The sequence below is a fragment of the Fopius arisanus genome, unplaced genomic scaffold (assembly GCF_000806365.1).
Source record: "Fopius arisanus strain USDA-PBARC FA_bdor unplaced genomic scaffold, ASM80636v1 scaffold00071, whole genome shotgun sequence".
Classification (NCBI taxonomy): Eukaryota; Metazoa; Arthropoda; class Insecta; order Hymenoptera; family Braconidae; genus Fopius; species Fopius arisanus.
Window position 1 is genome coordinate 27718 of NW_011887810.1, and position 15683 is coordinate 43400.

Here is a 15683-nt window from a genome sequence, read left to right on the forward strand (position 1 = left end):
TCCTTGGAATCTTCGAGTGTTGACAATTGATTTCTGGTTTTCGAGAGGGCCTTGTTATTTCATCCTCTTGGATCACTTCAGACAGCGAAGATGAGGGATAATCTGGAAATTTTCAGCAGAAATTTCCACTATTGCCACACTAATCTATTTAATTTATCATCATAATTTATCCAATAATTATAATTTATAGTTCCATTCTATTTTCATCCTTTTGCCATGAATTTTTCTTAGATAAAGAATACAATTTCATTCGGAAGTAATTCACTATAGGAGTTGTTGATTTTGAGATTAAATTTTGGAATTTTAACTGGAAATTTGGGAGCTACGGATAATTATAAAAATTGTAAATTTGTCTTCTCTCAGTTTACCACTTCTCTACTGAATTGTTTAAACTCCTGGAAATCTTCAGTTCTCCATGAAATCGCTGTTTACAATTCTGAAATTCATAACAGCCTCGGAAAATAGTTTTTACGATTGAAAATTGATCGTTTATAAACCATTCACATAAGACGATCGTAATCCCCAACAATTTAAATTTTTTAACTATTCACGGATAGTACCCCTGCAAAGTGGACTTTCTAATTTATTAAAATATCCTCTAAACGGTTAAAAAACGGAATTAAACCCTAAAATTTTAGATAATAACATAATTGCAAAGTGACTGGAAAACTAGAGTAAAAATTCCCACTTTACTGAACTCGTAATATTATCCGTCGCTAGTGGAAAATTTTCCCGTGAATTTCCCTAAAATATTTCTCATCACCAAGAGTTCAGACTAGTCTCCACCACTGGTACCAAGGAATCCACCGAATTCTTCAGGTTCTCCTGCTGACGTCAAATATAAACTCGAATATTTCCGGAGAAAATACCAAAAAGGGCTAATAGGCATTAGCATTTTGTTTTCCAGTTGGCATGGGAATTTATATCCGCACCAGCTCAAAATTCCATGAATCTCTCCCTGGAGGCAGGAGCAACGAGGGTTTCCCCAGAACAATCTCCGGGGTTCAAGGTCGTTGGGTTCTGAAACGTGGAGTTTGAAAAAAATATGAATGGACCACCCGAGAGAAGAATCCACAGATTTCCAGCAACAGGATGACCTTCATGATGGCCTCGGGTGTCTCCTCCAAGAGTACGAGGTGGGGAGTGAGATAGTCTTATCCTATAAAAGTCCTCCCCACATTTCAATATTCGTCATTCCTCATCACATTCAGAGGTTCGTATCCATCTTATCCACCCCAGTACCTTCTACATCACGTGGTAATTGCGTAATCCAAGTGCTTGAGGGATTTGTGGTGAAATTTATTGGAATTTATCGTGTCTCTTTGATTATTGAAATCAATTATTCCAAGGGAATTCAATGGGTTCATTGAAATTCTATTCAGACATCTCACGTTGAATTTAGTTCAAGCCCTTCAGCAAAATTAGCACGTGTTCTACTGAGTGAAAGTGAACATCTCTGAAACAAATTGTAATAGTGGATCATTTATTTATTGTCTGCTCGTTGTTTCATTCATTTTGAGAATTCGCATCTTCTGATTATATCGGTTTACTGTGCGATAGCACGTGGGGAAAATCAAATTTTTTAATTATCTTTTATTGGAAATTAGATTTTAGTCTTTTATGAATCTTCTCTTCATTTTCTGCTGCGTTTTTATTCCTTTCTAACGGGGAAAATTCATTTTTAAACATTAAAAAATAATGCGCTCGATATTTTATAAAAAAATCGTTATTGTAAAATTTTTTTTTACATTTTTATTGTAAAATTCCACTGACTGCTCTCAATCTCTCGATGACCACATAATTAATTAGGGATGTAATGAATTAATTATATTTTCAATTCTATTAATTATATCTTTTAATTCTCAATTTTGAATTCTATTTCTCCAAAACCAAAAGGGAAATAGAAAAATTGAGCTTAAGCCGTCGATTGATGGATAAATAAACAGAGAATTGCGTAATTGGATTTTTAATTAATTAATTAATTCATTGGATAGAGAAAAATGAAGTTTCTCAGCCTCGCCCTGCTGGTGTGCGCCATTTTGGCAGCGGCTTATGCCGAGGCAGAGCCCTCAGACCTCACAGCAGAGCCCTCCATCCAGGTCCTCACCAGGAGCAAGCGAGCACCTATCCTGAAGAAGGCTCTCATCTTCGGAGCTGGTGCTCTTCTAGGAAAGAAAGCCCTCCTTGGGGCTGGACTACTTGGTGCTGGATTAGGCGGATTAGGTGCCGCCGCTTACTCAGCCAAATCGTGAGTCCACGAAAAAAAAAATCATTTCCTCAGTTTTCAATCGATAATTCAAAATTGACCACCGATATCAAAATTGTTGTTATTACCTTTTTTGTGGGTCTTATTGAGAGCTATGAAAAAGGTTCTCATGACTATTTCGAGATTTTGCGTACATCCGGTGATATTTGTCCTCTTACCACTTCCTTACTGCACTCACTTTTCCCGATTTATTCAAGAATTCTCAAGATTTCATTTATTATTTCATTCTCTCCCAATTTCAAGTCAAGCAATTAATCTGAGATTATAGAATTGTAAGCAAGGGTATAAATTGCATAAATAATTAATTCAACAAGTAATCAATCACTACTGGAGAAAATGGAACTGAAAATAAAGTCTTTACGATTATTTATCGCGGAATTCGTTAAATTTATTTTCATTGTTCACCGTGACCCGCATTTCGAAAGTCAATTTCCAATTCAATTTGATAATTAATAAATTGAAATTGAAAGGGAAATTGTTAATTGCGGCTGGAGTTGTAATTATTGAGTACTTGTTTACGCAATTTGTTATTTTTTTTGTCATTTTCTAGACGGGGATATGGAGGGTATGGGGGATATGGAGGACAAGGAGGATATGGGGGATATGGAGGATATGGAGGACAAGGAGGATATGGGGGATATGCAGGATATGGAGGACAAGGAGGATATGGGGGATATGGAGGACAAGGAGGATATGGAGGACAAGGAGGATATGGAGGACATGGACATGGTGGCAGCTTTGGCATCTATGGTGGCACCTACGGGGGTACCTATGGACCCGATCCTAACTATGTATCAGCCTGGCACCAGAAGTCAGTATAACAAATTCCCCAAAAATTATTTAAACAAAAAAATCACGAACATTCAATAAAATCCTAGAAAAATCGCTCGCCCCAGGAAAGACTTCCACTCGAACGTTCCACCGTTTCGAAATATCGATAGATCGCAAAAACTATCGACTTTAGCAGCAACGACGATAAGACCTTTTTTAAAGAAAATCTGATTGTCTACAAAAAAGTTCTCCATCTTTTTCCTTCTGAAATCGATAGTTAACGAGATAAATCGATTATTGAGAGAGTGCATTACTTCACCTAAATGATGAATTTTTTATTCTATTGTTTATATCGATTTTAATGATTTATTATTGATTTGTTTCAGATGGTGATGGAACTAGCAACCAAAGTAGAGTTAACTCGATAATCAGATGGTCATCAGTATCCGGAGGTGGACTTCCGGTTCACGTGGAGTAAATTATCAAATGAAATCAATGTCAAAGACGTAATAAATTAACAATTTTTACTCTGCTGCAGCCTAATTTCTTCATTTCCGTTTTACGACTATTCAAACATTTGCTGAAGAAATTACTGCTTCAGATAGCTCAAAAAAAATCAAATCTAATGAGTTCCGGGTAGATGAGTAGATCACGATGAATTATTGATATGTTCCATTCTGTTGCAAAGAAAAAATTTATTTACTTATTCTTGTAACGAAAAAATGATTTTTTAATTTGATCTTGTCCGGAAATAACAAAAAATATGAATCAATAAAATGAATTTATAATATTTAAATAATATTATGTTAATATTATTATAAAATGGAATAATTATAATATTGTATAGATAATAGAATAATATATTAGTATACATTTCGCGGTTTTTTAGGAAAGAATATAACAATAAAATAGAAAATGGGGTGCGACAATAAACAATTTTCACTTTCTGTCCCGTTGAGTCACTCCGCAATCAATGAACTCGTTTTCTTCAAAAGATCCGTCATGACGTGCCGTTCCGTAGACATTGTTCAGACTCGTGAACAGAATAAATAAAAAAAAATCGTGTACAACACAGGGGAAACTCAGAGACCCCGGGATTATTAAAGTCCTTTCAATATGGGGAATGCGTGCACACAAATAATTTACGTGACTCTCGCAACTGCATATTTCTTCCTCATTTTTTCCCTCAATTCGGGAATTTCTTCGCGAGAAATGAGTGAAGAAAATTCAGTAAAAAAGTGCTTTCTCTCGAAATTATTGGGAAATTATTGGGAAATTATTGGGACTTGTGGTGGACCGTTAATTGTGATTTTGTTCAAACGAAAAATTAAGGCCCGGATGGACTGTCTGGAAAAGATAATTTACTCCAAAATTGGGACTTCTAATTACTCTGTCAATTAATCGTTTTTTCCGATAATTGTTAGCTAGCGGCCTAGTTGTTGACAATCGCTAGAACGCTAGCTAACACACGGAGAGAAATATTTAGTAAAAATTACGGAACTTTCAGTTTACTTACCGATTACGGAGTTGATTCGAAAAATTTAAGTGACGGTATGATTATTTTTCACCGATAATTCAGATAAAAATTATGGAACAGCGCGGAAAAATTGCGTGACTTTAGATAAAAATTACGTGACAGTTCCGTAAAATTTCCGACAACCACATTTCGCTCCAGAATTACGGAAAATACACGTAATTTTTATTGAATATTTCTCTCAGTGCAATTATTGAAAAAAAAGATTAATTGCCAAAGTAATTAGGAATCCGAATTTCGGAGGAAATTATCTTTTCTAGATAATCCACCCGAGCCTTAAGAGCTATTGTCTAAATTTTAAATTTTAATTTGATTTGATTTTTTTTTAGTAGATTTTTCGGGAATTGGACAGATCGAAATTATTGGTTTGATAGATGATTTGTTTAGGGGTAATGAGCAATTAATGGGGATGAAATTTTTTGAGTAATTTCTGTACTCGCGAGTTCCATAATTTTTAGTGAGCATTTCTATTACTGTTGGGTCATACCTCATTGTGTAACTGAGACACGTCTTCGGGGGACGACGCGGAATCATAATCGAATTGTATCGGATTGTCGCAATTTCTGTGATTATCGATTTTTCTGGAGGTAAAAGGTGTGGGTAGGGGTACGATGGGTGAAAAATCGGGGTATAAAATCGAACGTCAGATAAACTCGATCGACCAGAAGCAAGTGACAAGTGCAAGTACAAGGTGACTTTTAACTAATTTACTGCAATCACATTGGAATTACCAAAGTAAGACCAAGTCATAAATGTCGAATAATTAAAGAAATCGCTATAATTTTTAATCGCTAAATTTTCCAATTCATTTGCTGACGAGAATTTTCTTTCAATTTTGATCAATTCAATTCAATTCCCAGAATTAAACGACAATTTTTCGCGCGTTGCGTTAAAAGTAGAGTAAAATGGCAGTTTTATAACGGGGTAACAAAATAATTGAATAGTTACCCGGCGTTTTCCGCCATTTTATCCACCGCCTTCGTAAGAATTAAAATGGCGGAAAAATCAGGCCCTTCAGTGCAATTATATCGCGATTTATTTTCACCACAAAAGCGCGTCTTCATAATAATGACAATAATGATTGATGATTAATGACTTTAAAATAAATATTAATTAAATTTTATGAACTTTTATCACAAATATATTTACAAAATAATAATAATCGATCTCCGATCCGTAAAAGAATTTTGTTCATTAATTAAATGAAAATATAAAGAATTAATAAAATTAATAATATTCCTTAATTTGTTATGAATATTCATTAAGAATTGAGGAATAATTAACGTAATCCGCTAGGGGAAACTCATTTTTCAGTTTTTTATGAATTAAATGCAGCGTAAAAATTACGATAAACCGGAAGACCGGACTCACATCCGGTTCGCCGAAGTCCCGAGAATGGACTTCGCGAAAGGAAACTCGTCTTCTCGAGTAGTACATCCACTTTTACCTAGATGCATGCACACAAGAAAATGGAAACTCGTACCTATTTTCGTCGAATTGCTTTCCCTATCCCTCAGCTTTCTCCGGATTAATTTGGGAATCCCCAGATTTTGGCAAAGGGTTTACAACTTATTTAAGCAATAATTACTGGAGTTATTTCCAACAATTAGAATGGGAATCAATAAAGAAAAAAAACCTGATTAATCAATTTGCGAGTGGACATTTGGAGATAATTGAAAGATTTTTAATTGAAATCTTCAGAATAATTTGCGGATTGATTTCGTAATCACTTGGTGATTTTTTATTTTTCTTTAGATGAATGGCTGGACGATTTTTGCAATAGCCTGTGTGTGTTTCATCGGGGGATCCTTGGGGCAGACGAGCAGCGAACTTGAAGAATCTTTTGGGAATACGAACCTCGATGATGGGATTGATGTTCACACCAGGAGCAAACGAACACTTTTGCTGAAGAAGAAGATTATCGGGGCAGGACTCCTGGGACTGGGGCTCGGTGTGGCCAAAGGGTAATTTTCCACACTGAAAACAATATTTTAGAGAATTATTTTTACGGTTGTTCTTTAATTCATTCGTGATCAGGTACAAACTGGGATATCACCACTCCCCGGAAGTTCACCACGTCTATCTAGCACCACCTCCACCACCAGTGAGGTACGTGGAGTACGTCGACAAGCCAGTGTACATCGAGAGGATTGTGGAAAAACCTGTCTTCAAATCCCATGCTGATTATGATCATCAGGCGTGGTCATCACCTGAACCATCGTCTACTTACGGGTACGATTTTTCAATTCCTCTTTAATTCAGAATTAATCCATTCGTCAATTAAATTTCTGAGTTTATTCAGAAAGAAAAATTGTTTATGTTCATTAAATCTCATTAAAAAAATGTCAGTAGGAAAGAATTTGAGAAAAAGTTCAGGAAGAACAAAAAGTTGCGAACAATTCTTCAAAAAATCTGTAGAACTTGAAATTTACAGTTCAAGATGATAAATTGCCTTGATGTACATTGAAATTATTTAAAAAAATATTAGCAAAAGAGAATTTACCAGAAAGTTTAGAAGACAGTTTTTTAAAGGATCGTCTACACCCATATATAGCCAACACTAACGTTTTTTTTCATTTTTTTGAACATTTGTTTGAGTTTTTTTTAACTTTTAAAAAGCGTGAAAATTATTACACCACCACAAAACTTTGTTAGCCATTAAATAATCCATTAAATTCCATCCATTAAATAATCCATTAAATTCCATCCATTAAATTCCATCCATCAAATTCCACCCATCCATTTAATAATAATAATAACAATAATGTTATTTAATAATAACAAAACGTAAAAACTTTATGTTTTTTCACATCAATCCCATCAATAATTTTCAAAAAAAAAAAAATCAAAAAACGTACATTCTGCCTCTATATGTGTCTGGCACATCCTCAATTCGGATGTATTTTATTTTCTCTCTGAAAAATATAATTTCCTTTGGTTTCAGGGCCTGGTGAACCAATTGTTAATCGCCTCATCTTGTCTTTGTTATTTCTGTTGAGTCGAGCTGTTAATTTTCATTGAATAAAAAATAAAATAAAAATTTTATACATTACATTCTGAAATACGAATTATTTTCTCCCCTAAAATAATAATTCCCCAGGAATTAAATAATAAATTGTAGATTGACATGAAATTCAGTTGAAAATAATGATTGAAGGTGAATTATTTAATTTTTGTTTAGAGCTATAAAAAATGATTAGTACAGAAATAATCACATGCTTCTTTTCGCACTAGAGTAATTATGATATCACAGCGAAATGTTATGCAAATGAAAACACTTGCCTCATTCATTGGCGATAGCTAAGTGTTAACGTCAACGTGTCGATGAGAAAGTGAAAATTCTATCGGTTAAAAAAACCATAACACACAGTACAAGATAAATTTTTTTATTATTACCTCAAGAGCATCCTTAACACTTTAATAAATTTCACTTAATCGTACTGTAAATGCTAAATCCCAGGAGATACAGATCTAGATCATGAGAGAATCTCAACTCCAGTTAAATATTCGTTATACTATGCTACAGTGTTTTTTTTTTTAATTTTTTATTTTATTCTCTCGGTAACATTAAACATTTATCGGCACAAAGATTTGTCCGAATGTATACTAATAACACAGACGGGTTATAAAAACTGAGTATATACTCTCACGGGCGACAAAACCCACTGGAATGATTCCAATTAATTCCCAGCTTTTTGGATATTTTCATAAAAACCTTAACTAATTAACGACTTAATTGTCGTTTATATTATTCAATGGGAGATAAAAGAAAGTCTTGTATCAAAAAATTGATAAAGTTCCACTAGAAAGAAAGAAATTTCTATAGAAATTTTTATATTATAATATTGATAATAATTATTACTAATTAATAATAATAATAATTATTACTAATTAATAATAATAATTATTATTATTATTGTTATACAGTTTGGATTGATGATCTAAAGACCGTGGGTTCAAGGTTTTTCGATGTTTTCATGGGTGATAATTTTGCAATTATGATTTTTTCCGTTTTGATCAGGAAAATCAGGAAAATTTGGAAATAAAATTTGTGATTCGACTTTGGAATTATTTTCTCTCGTCTTCGCACTGGGATTTTTGTCGAGAATTCTTCTCATGAAGAATGCGCAAAGAAATTTCAAAGTCTTCAGCGAATGCTTCGCGATTTCCATTGGATTTTCTCGTCCTTATTTGAGAGCTAAAAAATCGATGACTTCAACGATGCAAAAGGTTCAACACAAAACGTACATATTTATTTTATTCATTTGTTGATACTACGAGATTAACAAGCTCACTTTAGTCTCATTTAATTATTGATTACTCCTCATTAATTCCGATCTCGATATTTGATTAATTTTTCAACTCGAGATAATTATACAAACGGAAATGTAAATGGTACAAATTAAAAAATTAATAAATAAGTACAAATTTCGATGTTCAACATAAATAGCTAAACGAATAAATAGATGAATAAATGAATACATGAATAAGTAAATAAGTAAGTTATGCCTCTAGATATCGAATGTATGTAAATCCGGACGGAGGAAAAAGTCGGGGGAAAAATCCTCGCTGCAATTTATATAATCGTGGGGAGTCCTTTTTTATTTAGATATTCTATAATACAATTTCCCACGATTTTCCAGTGATTTTTATTCAACTTTTCTCTCCGTGGACGAATAATTGACTGAATTTTCCGAGTTCCACAAAATGTGCTGCAACAAATATCAATAATTGCGGGGTGAAACGATAAACAACGAAAATTCGTACATTTACGTATAATACACAGGTACCTATAACACGAACCGTTCAACAACATGTAAATATTTAAAAATTTATTATTAACCATGACGGTGGTATCGACCCACCAATTATCGTCACATTGTTTGATTATTTTTCGTTTATTTCTTATCCCTCGTGGAATTTACATTCGATTGTCATCCAAAAAATTAATCGATTATTACTGTGACGAATACGATTAGTCAAACTTCAATTACGGCTATTATATATTTATATTTCTTCACTGCAGTGTCGGGAATAATTGAGAATGTTTATTCAAACTTCACACAATTCTTATTTTTTAACTATTTAAATAATAGAATTGCAACCGATGGACTGCAGTTAATTATTAAAAACGACAATTACTGAGAAACATTTGTTCATTCTCTTTCATTGGAAATTCATTTTCCTTGGGAGGAAACTCCGAAATTCTCCAGATATTCCACCGTATATTATAAACAATTGATTAATTGAGAAGTGGATAAACATTCTTAATTAGGTCTGACCATTCGCCACGAACGAAAAGAGAAATGAGGCGTGTGTAAATTTCAGGCTTTTAAATTCATTCTTTAACCCTTAAAGCTATCGAATTATCACTCAGTCAAATACAGAATAAAAATTATAACATAAATTTTCTAATACACACGCAAAAATTCAGGAAAAATCCAACGCTTAACAGAAATTCTATCTAATTTCTGTTTGAATTTTCCTTTTTTAATAAATATTCCCTTGGCATTTTTTCCCCAAAATATTCTTACACGAAAAAGAAAAAAAGAAATCGAAAATAAAAAATCAACAGCTATCCAAAAAATCCACAAAAATCCTTCACAAAAATTAAATCATCCGAGAAAAATTCCTGAAATTTCGACAAAAATCCAAAAAAATTTTTATAGTTAAACAAAAATTATTAGAATTTCCAGAGAATGCGTTCGGTTTTTCAGCTGAATTTTCCCTATACATTCTCTGAAATAAAAATTCCGGTTATCCTCAATTTTCCAGTTCAATCAGTACCCCGAGTACATTGAAAGGGACGAAGGAACATTTAGGCCGATAGAAAATTCTATTTACAAAACCGCAATGCTGATAATGGGATCGTACAAAGTAGTTGTCAAGGGAATAGCAACAATTCCCATTCGCAAATCGACGGATTTATTAACGAGCCAATCAAAATAACGATTTCCATTTTAATTATTAAAACTCGTTCAACACGACTGACCAGCAGTGACAATCCGGCAAGTTCTATCAATTCATTGGGCAATACTGGTATCTATTTCGGGGCATTCCACTCCTGTAACGACACATTAATATGATAAATCGGTGAGAGGGATGAAAGACATGTAACGCATGTCTGGAAAAACACGACGTCTTTGGGGGGGGGGGGGGGGGGGGAGGTAGTTTGGCAAGTGGCAAAGTGATATATTTGAAAAGTAGCTCTGCCCCCGGATTGCAAAATTTTTATTATTAATTGAACTAGTTTTTAAAATTTCTCCAATTCTCCACTAAATCCTGTACGTTGAACATTTGGAAAAAATATCTCGTCAATATTGTCCGAATTAAATAGCCTGAAATCCTTTTTTTTTTCCTTTACATAAATAATTATACACAACTGGAAAATCGGAGAAATTTTCATCTTTTTTCATGTTTTTTTTTAAATTTATTTGAAACTCGATAGAGATAATTAAATCGAGGGGAAAATCGAGTGAGGTTTTAGTTTAATGAGGGTAGAGCTACTTTAATCCATGAAAATATTTTTTACTGCATTCTCCTGTGTGAAGATCCCAACCAGAGTTATGGAAATTTTCTGGGAGACCGCCGACGAATGCCAATATCTCGAGATAGATTAATCAGAGAGAGATGAATTCTAGATCATTCTCTCGGCCATGAAATTCCCGACATTTTTCATCCGGATTATTTCGACGAGACTTTAATATATCTCGAGATATATCGATATCACAATTTTTTCAACAGCCCTTAATCCATTTTATTTTACTCAGTAAACGTTAGGATGGACCACAGCATACGTTGGACATAAAAATAATTACAATTAACTGAAAATGGCTCTAGGATGTACTTACTCAAACAAAAAATTCCGGTGAATAACTTCGGACACCATTATTGTAATTATAGTAATTATTGCAATTACTAGGGTAATATGACAGACGCGCGCGGAATGCACTCTATATTGAGAACCATTTTGATTATCTGTGATATACTCGGTAATCTTCACCCAAAAATATTAATCTATTGGAGCAATCCTGTGGCGTGATATTGAATAATTACTGAACATTCTTATTTTTTCATTTTAACTGTCTAATTTGTATTTTTTCCGTCACCTTTTATAATTTTCATATATTTTTCCAAAGCGGAAGTTTTCTCATTGAAGTTTGTCGCGCGGACATTGAAATAAATTAGTGTTTCAAAAGTGGTTTGCATGAAAAATACGCATCAGACCTCAATGAGAGCTTATCGTTTGAAATCTCTTCTTTTGAGCTTGAAGGTAGAATACAATATTTGATCAGTTTCGTTTTGAATGACAAAAATGACAGTATATATCCTTAAGGTTGTTGTCGCGCGACAGTCTCTATAAAAAGTTTATTCGCTGTAAAACGGGCCAGTTTAGAACACAATCTTTTGACGGTATATAGTCTCACTTGATTGATTGCATTGTGCATGAATAGTTACAGCATAACTATATATTTACCATTTTAACTATTTTAAATTATATAAATTGATGAATTTTCGATAATTATATTGCGTAAACCAAACGGTCAATCGATTTGATTTTTTGTTCTGCATTTCCTCCCACGATGTGTATTCCAATGTTTTTTTTTATTTCTCAAACTGTCGAGCCGTTGATTTAAAAAAAATTCTAATCGGTGAAACTCCATTTAAACACGTGTTAAATCACTCGAATTTCAAAAATTTATATCTCAAGTTCAAAACGGTCAACTGCAAACGGAAAGGGCTCATTTTGGAGCTATTTTTTCAACCTATTCACCATAAAGGTTTAAACGAAAACTGTCGAAAAAAAATTCTGCGCGACAACAACCTTAACACAGAGTGGATGCGACACATTGTAATCATGTTCAATCGTTCATAGTCTAATACAGACTGAAAATAGGCGAATGAGAGCAGTATCGTTGGGAAGCTGACTCCCTGAGTTCTGAAAAGATATGGGATAATATGTCATTCGTATATAAGAGAGGGCGGCATTGAGGACTGAAAGTATAAAGTGACTAGGGTGGACAACAATTTTTTAACAAGGATTGTAATTATTGTAATTATTTTAATTATTGTAATTATTTTAACTATTGTAATTATTGTAATTATTGTAATTATTGCTGTGTCCAAAGGAGATTTATCTCTCCGGATGTATTCCGTGGCCCTTAGTAACATTTTAATGTCGAGGATAAACAGAACTTTGGTAGGAGATTCGGACAGGAGTGACTAAATAATCTCCACGTAATAAGTTCAACGGAGTGTCAACGACTCAACGGAGAGTGACATGGAGGCAGCATGTCGATAAGTTTGATGTGAAGCTGGTGCACTGGGTACTTCTTCAATCTTCTCGAGATCATTGGCAGCGCCGGCGCTGTTCTGCTTGTAGAGTCTCGGACCGCGAGATATGGAAGTCGAGGACATGGAGCACTCGGATATTATCGATACGGGCTCGTCAGCCCGATCAAGGCTAAACTGCCTCTTGAGCAAACGACTTGAGCCCTTGGTGTAATACTCATTCGGGGATAGACACCTGTAGTGATTGTACGGTGTGCTGAGATCGTCCTCGTCTATGTGTCCAACTCGTCGGTGTCTGCTGCTTGTACCCCGAAATGCAGAGCTTGATATTGAGCTCAGGGATGTGGTGGAGGCTGCCCCTAGGAGAACAGCTGCCACGTCTGAACCGGTGCCAGGGAAATTTAGATCTCTGTCATCGTGAACTGATACGGCAACACGACGACTCGGACGCTCCTGGAGTGATGGTGCAGCTGAGAATTTTGAGCTTGTGCATGTCGTCGTGAAGGAAGAACTGCTCTGACCCGAACTGTTGTCGTCATCGTCCTTTGTCGAGGGTATCGTCAGCTCGTCGATCGTCGGCTCACGGATTATCTTCGGGGCCTCCACTGGAGAAACCTCTGATGGAGGTGAACTGTCACCTTCTGGCTTCATCCCTAGACTCTCCTCCAATCTGGAATGGTCGATCCATCTCTATCAGTGGATATCCATCACTTTTTCTGTTTTATATTCTTTTTATATCCTTATTTAATGTGATGTCATATTTTTTTCGTGTTGAATAACTAATCATTTTTCAATTGAGTATTGAACTTTTACTGTATCGTTATTACAAATTCAAAATTTAATTCTCCAAAAGTGTACCATCAATTACTAAATAATTATTTGATCAGTAAACATTGATTTCACGGAATTAAAAGCATAACAATCACCGCAGATGATTTAACTTCAAACTGAATTCTGAATTGGCAAAGATAATATTGACAATTCGTGGGGCTGTCATCTCACGGAATCAAATCAATTTAAAATGCCTAGAAGTCAGAGTTCCCTCTCGGCTACTGAATTATTCGCAACTCAATACGTTATCAATGATAGAATGGAGGCACTGAATATTTACCCGTGATCGTCCCTGGAGGTAGCAGCAGTCCGTTAAATTAATGTTAAAGTGAAAACCCATGGGAAAATATCGAAAGTTGATGCTGAATACTCACCCGAGTGGTGGTGGTGTTGGCAGTGGCTTATCGAAGCCTTGTTTACCGAGTAACCAGTATGTGGGCATTTTGCCCTTACCTTTAACATCTGTACATCCTCGGTACTCAATATGATAACCACCGACTTGGCAAAGTCTGTCACGAGTCGCTTGACTCAAGTGAATTCGCCAGGGTGCACCAGTTGACTCCATCCTCGACGCTGTGTTTACAGTATCACCGAATAAACAATAACGAGGCATTGTCAGACCCACCACACCAGCACAACAGGGACCTGAGCAAATATTGGTATTGTCTGGTTGAAAAATTATATGCCAGAGACAATAGACTTCAATGGCTCAATTTTCAAGGGATATCGAAAAACCTTTTGATAGAATTTTCTACAGCCACAAAGTTCACTTCACCTTTTATTCAAAATGCTAATTTTGAGGTGCTGCAGTGATTGCTGCGGCATTTGAAAGAGTGACCTTACTTCCGGGGTGGGTCTATAGGGGGGTCGAAATTTTACAAAAAAACTCCTATAAAAATTGCCGCTATCTCCCTCAGATTTCGATTTATGACGGAAACATGATGGACTTTCCAGGACGACAATACCGAAGCTTTTTTCAACTGAACCCTCAGCTTTTCTGAATTATCTTCACATGTATCGCAGATAGCGAAATTTTGATAAGAACTTTTTTGTAGATCTCATTTCGCGCTATGAAAAAGGTTTTATACAAATTTTTGTTATTTCTCTTGGATTTTGAGGCATTGTCCAAAGAGTAAGGTGCAATAAAGTTTTCAGGTTTTAGGGGAAGAAAAGAAAAAAAAATTGAACTCACCGGTGTGGAGACCGATTCTGAGTCGTAATTGGGTCTTGGGCAGATGTCGGACTTTGAATTTGCCACTCTGGTGTAATAAATCAAGTGCCATTGTCGCTATTTGTGATGCATGATCCTGAATTCTAACGGGACAGCCACCAACTACCATGTAAGCATCACCAATTGTTTCAACCTTGTAGACAGTGTATGCATTTATCGTGTCGTCGAAACAGGTGTACAGATCGTTGAGTAAATCGACCACTTGGAAAGGGGTCGAGTGAGCTGAAATTGCTGTGAATCCCACGATATCGGAGAAGTATATTGTCACTTCGGCAAATTCCTCGGGGTCCACCGGCATTCCCAGTTTCAATTTCTCTGCAACAGTGCTGTGAAGAACAACGAATTATTCTCAAGATCCTGATGAAATACCTTTCCTAGCAGTACCAGAACTAACCGAGCAGAACAAAAACTCGTTATTGTTCCACGAGAATTCCAAATTAACAAAGTGGAATTCAATCTCGCGTAGATATCACTATTTTCATCACGATGTGCCGAAAAGTAACTTTCCCGCACATTGCGAAGAAAAATATTCGCACCTAGTGGAGAAACTTGTTTTTGGCATGTGGGATTATATCACTGGCTTTCAGCTCGTGCCACAAACCTCCCGCACGCCAAAAATCAATTTTCCGCACTTGTTACGAAATATGCTATTAAGGTTGTTGTCGCGTAGAATTTTTTTTCAACAGTTTTCGTTAAAAATTTTATGGTGAATAGTTTGAAAAATTAGCAACAAAATGAGCCTTTTCCGTTTGCAATTG

General features: G+C 35.1%; 2 protein-coding genes across 2 annotated transcripts in view; one reads left to right on the forward strand and one right to left on the reverse strand.

The window, feature by feature from the left end:
• Window positions 1-5230: 5230 nt before the first annotated feature.
• On the forward strand, window positions 5231-7600 carry LOC105269558 (uncharacterized). The gene is made up of 4 exons (XM_011309902.1): window positions 5231-5306; window positions 6327-6535; window positions 6609-6803; window positions 7516-7600. The coding sequence occupies exons 2-4, from the start codon at window positions 6327-6329 to the stop codon at window positions 7523-7525; spliced, it is 414 nt and encodes a 137-aa protein (XP_011308204.1). The 5' UTR covers window positions 5231-5306; the 3' UTR covers window positions 7526-7600.
• Window positions 7601-12229: 4629 nt separating this feature from the next.
• Window positions 12230-15683, reverse strand: part of LOC105269559 (retinal guanylyl cyclase 2) — an 8639-nt gene continuing 5185 nt past the window's right edge. The window contains exons 10-13 of the mRNA XM_011309903.1: window positions 14887-15251; window positions 14069-14339; window positions 13975-13986; window positions 12230-13533 (exon numbers count right to left, since the gene is read on the reverse strand). Coding sequence (XP_011308205.1) covers window positions 12819-13533; window positions 13975-13986; window positions 14069-14339; window positions 14887-15251 — 1363 coding nt within the window. The 3' untranslated portion in view covers window positions 12230-12818. The remainder of the gene's footprint in view (window positions 13534-13974; window positions 13987-14068; window positions 14340-14886; window positions 15252-15683) is intronic.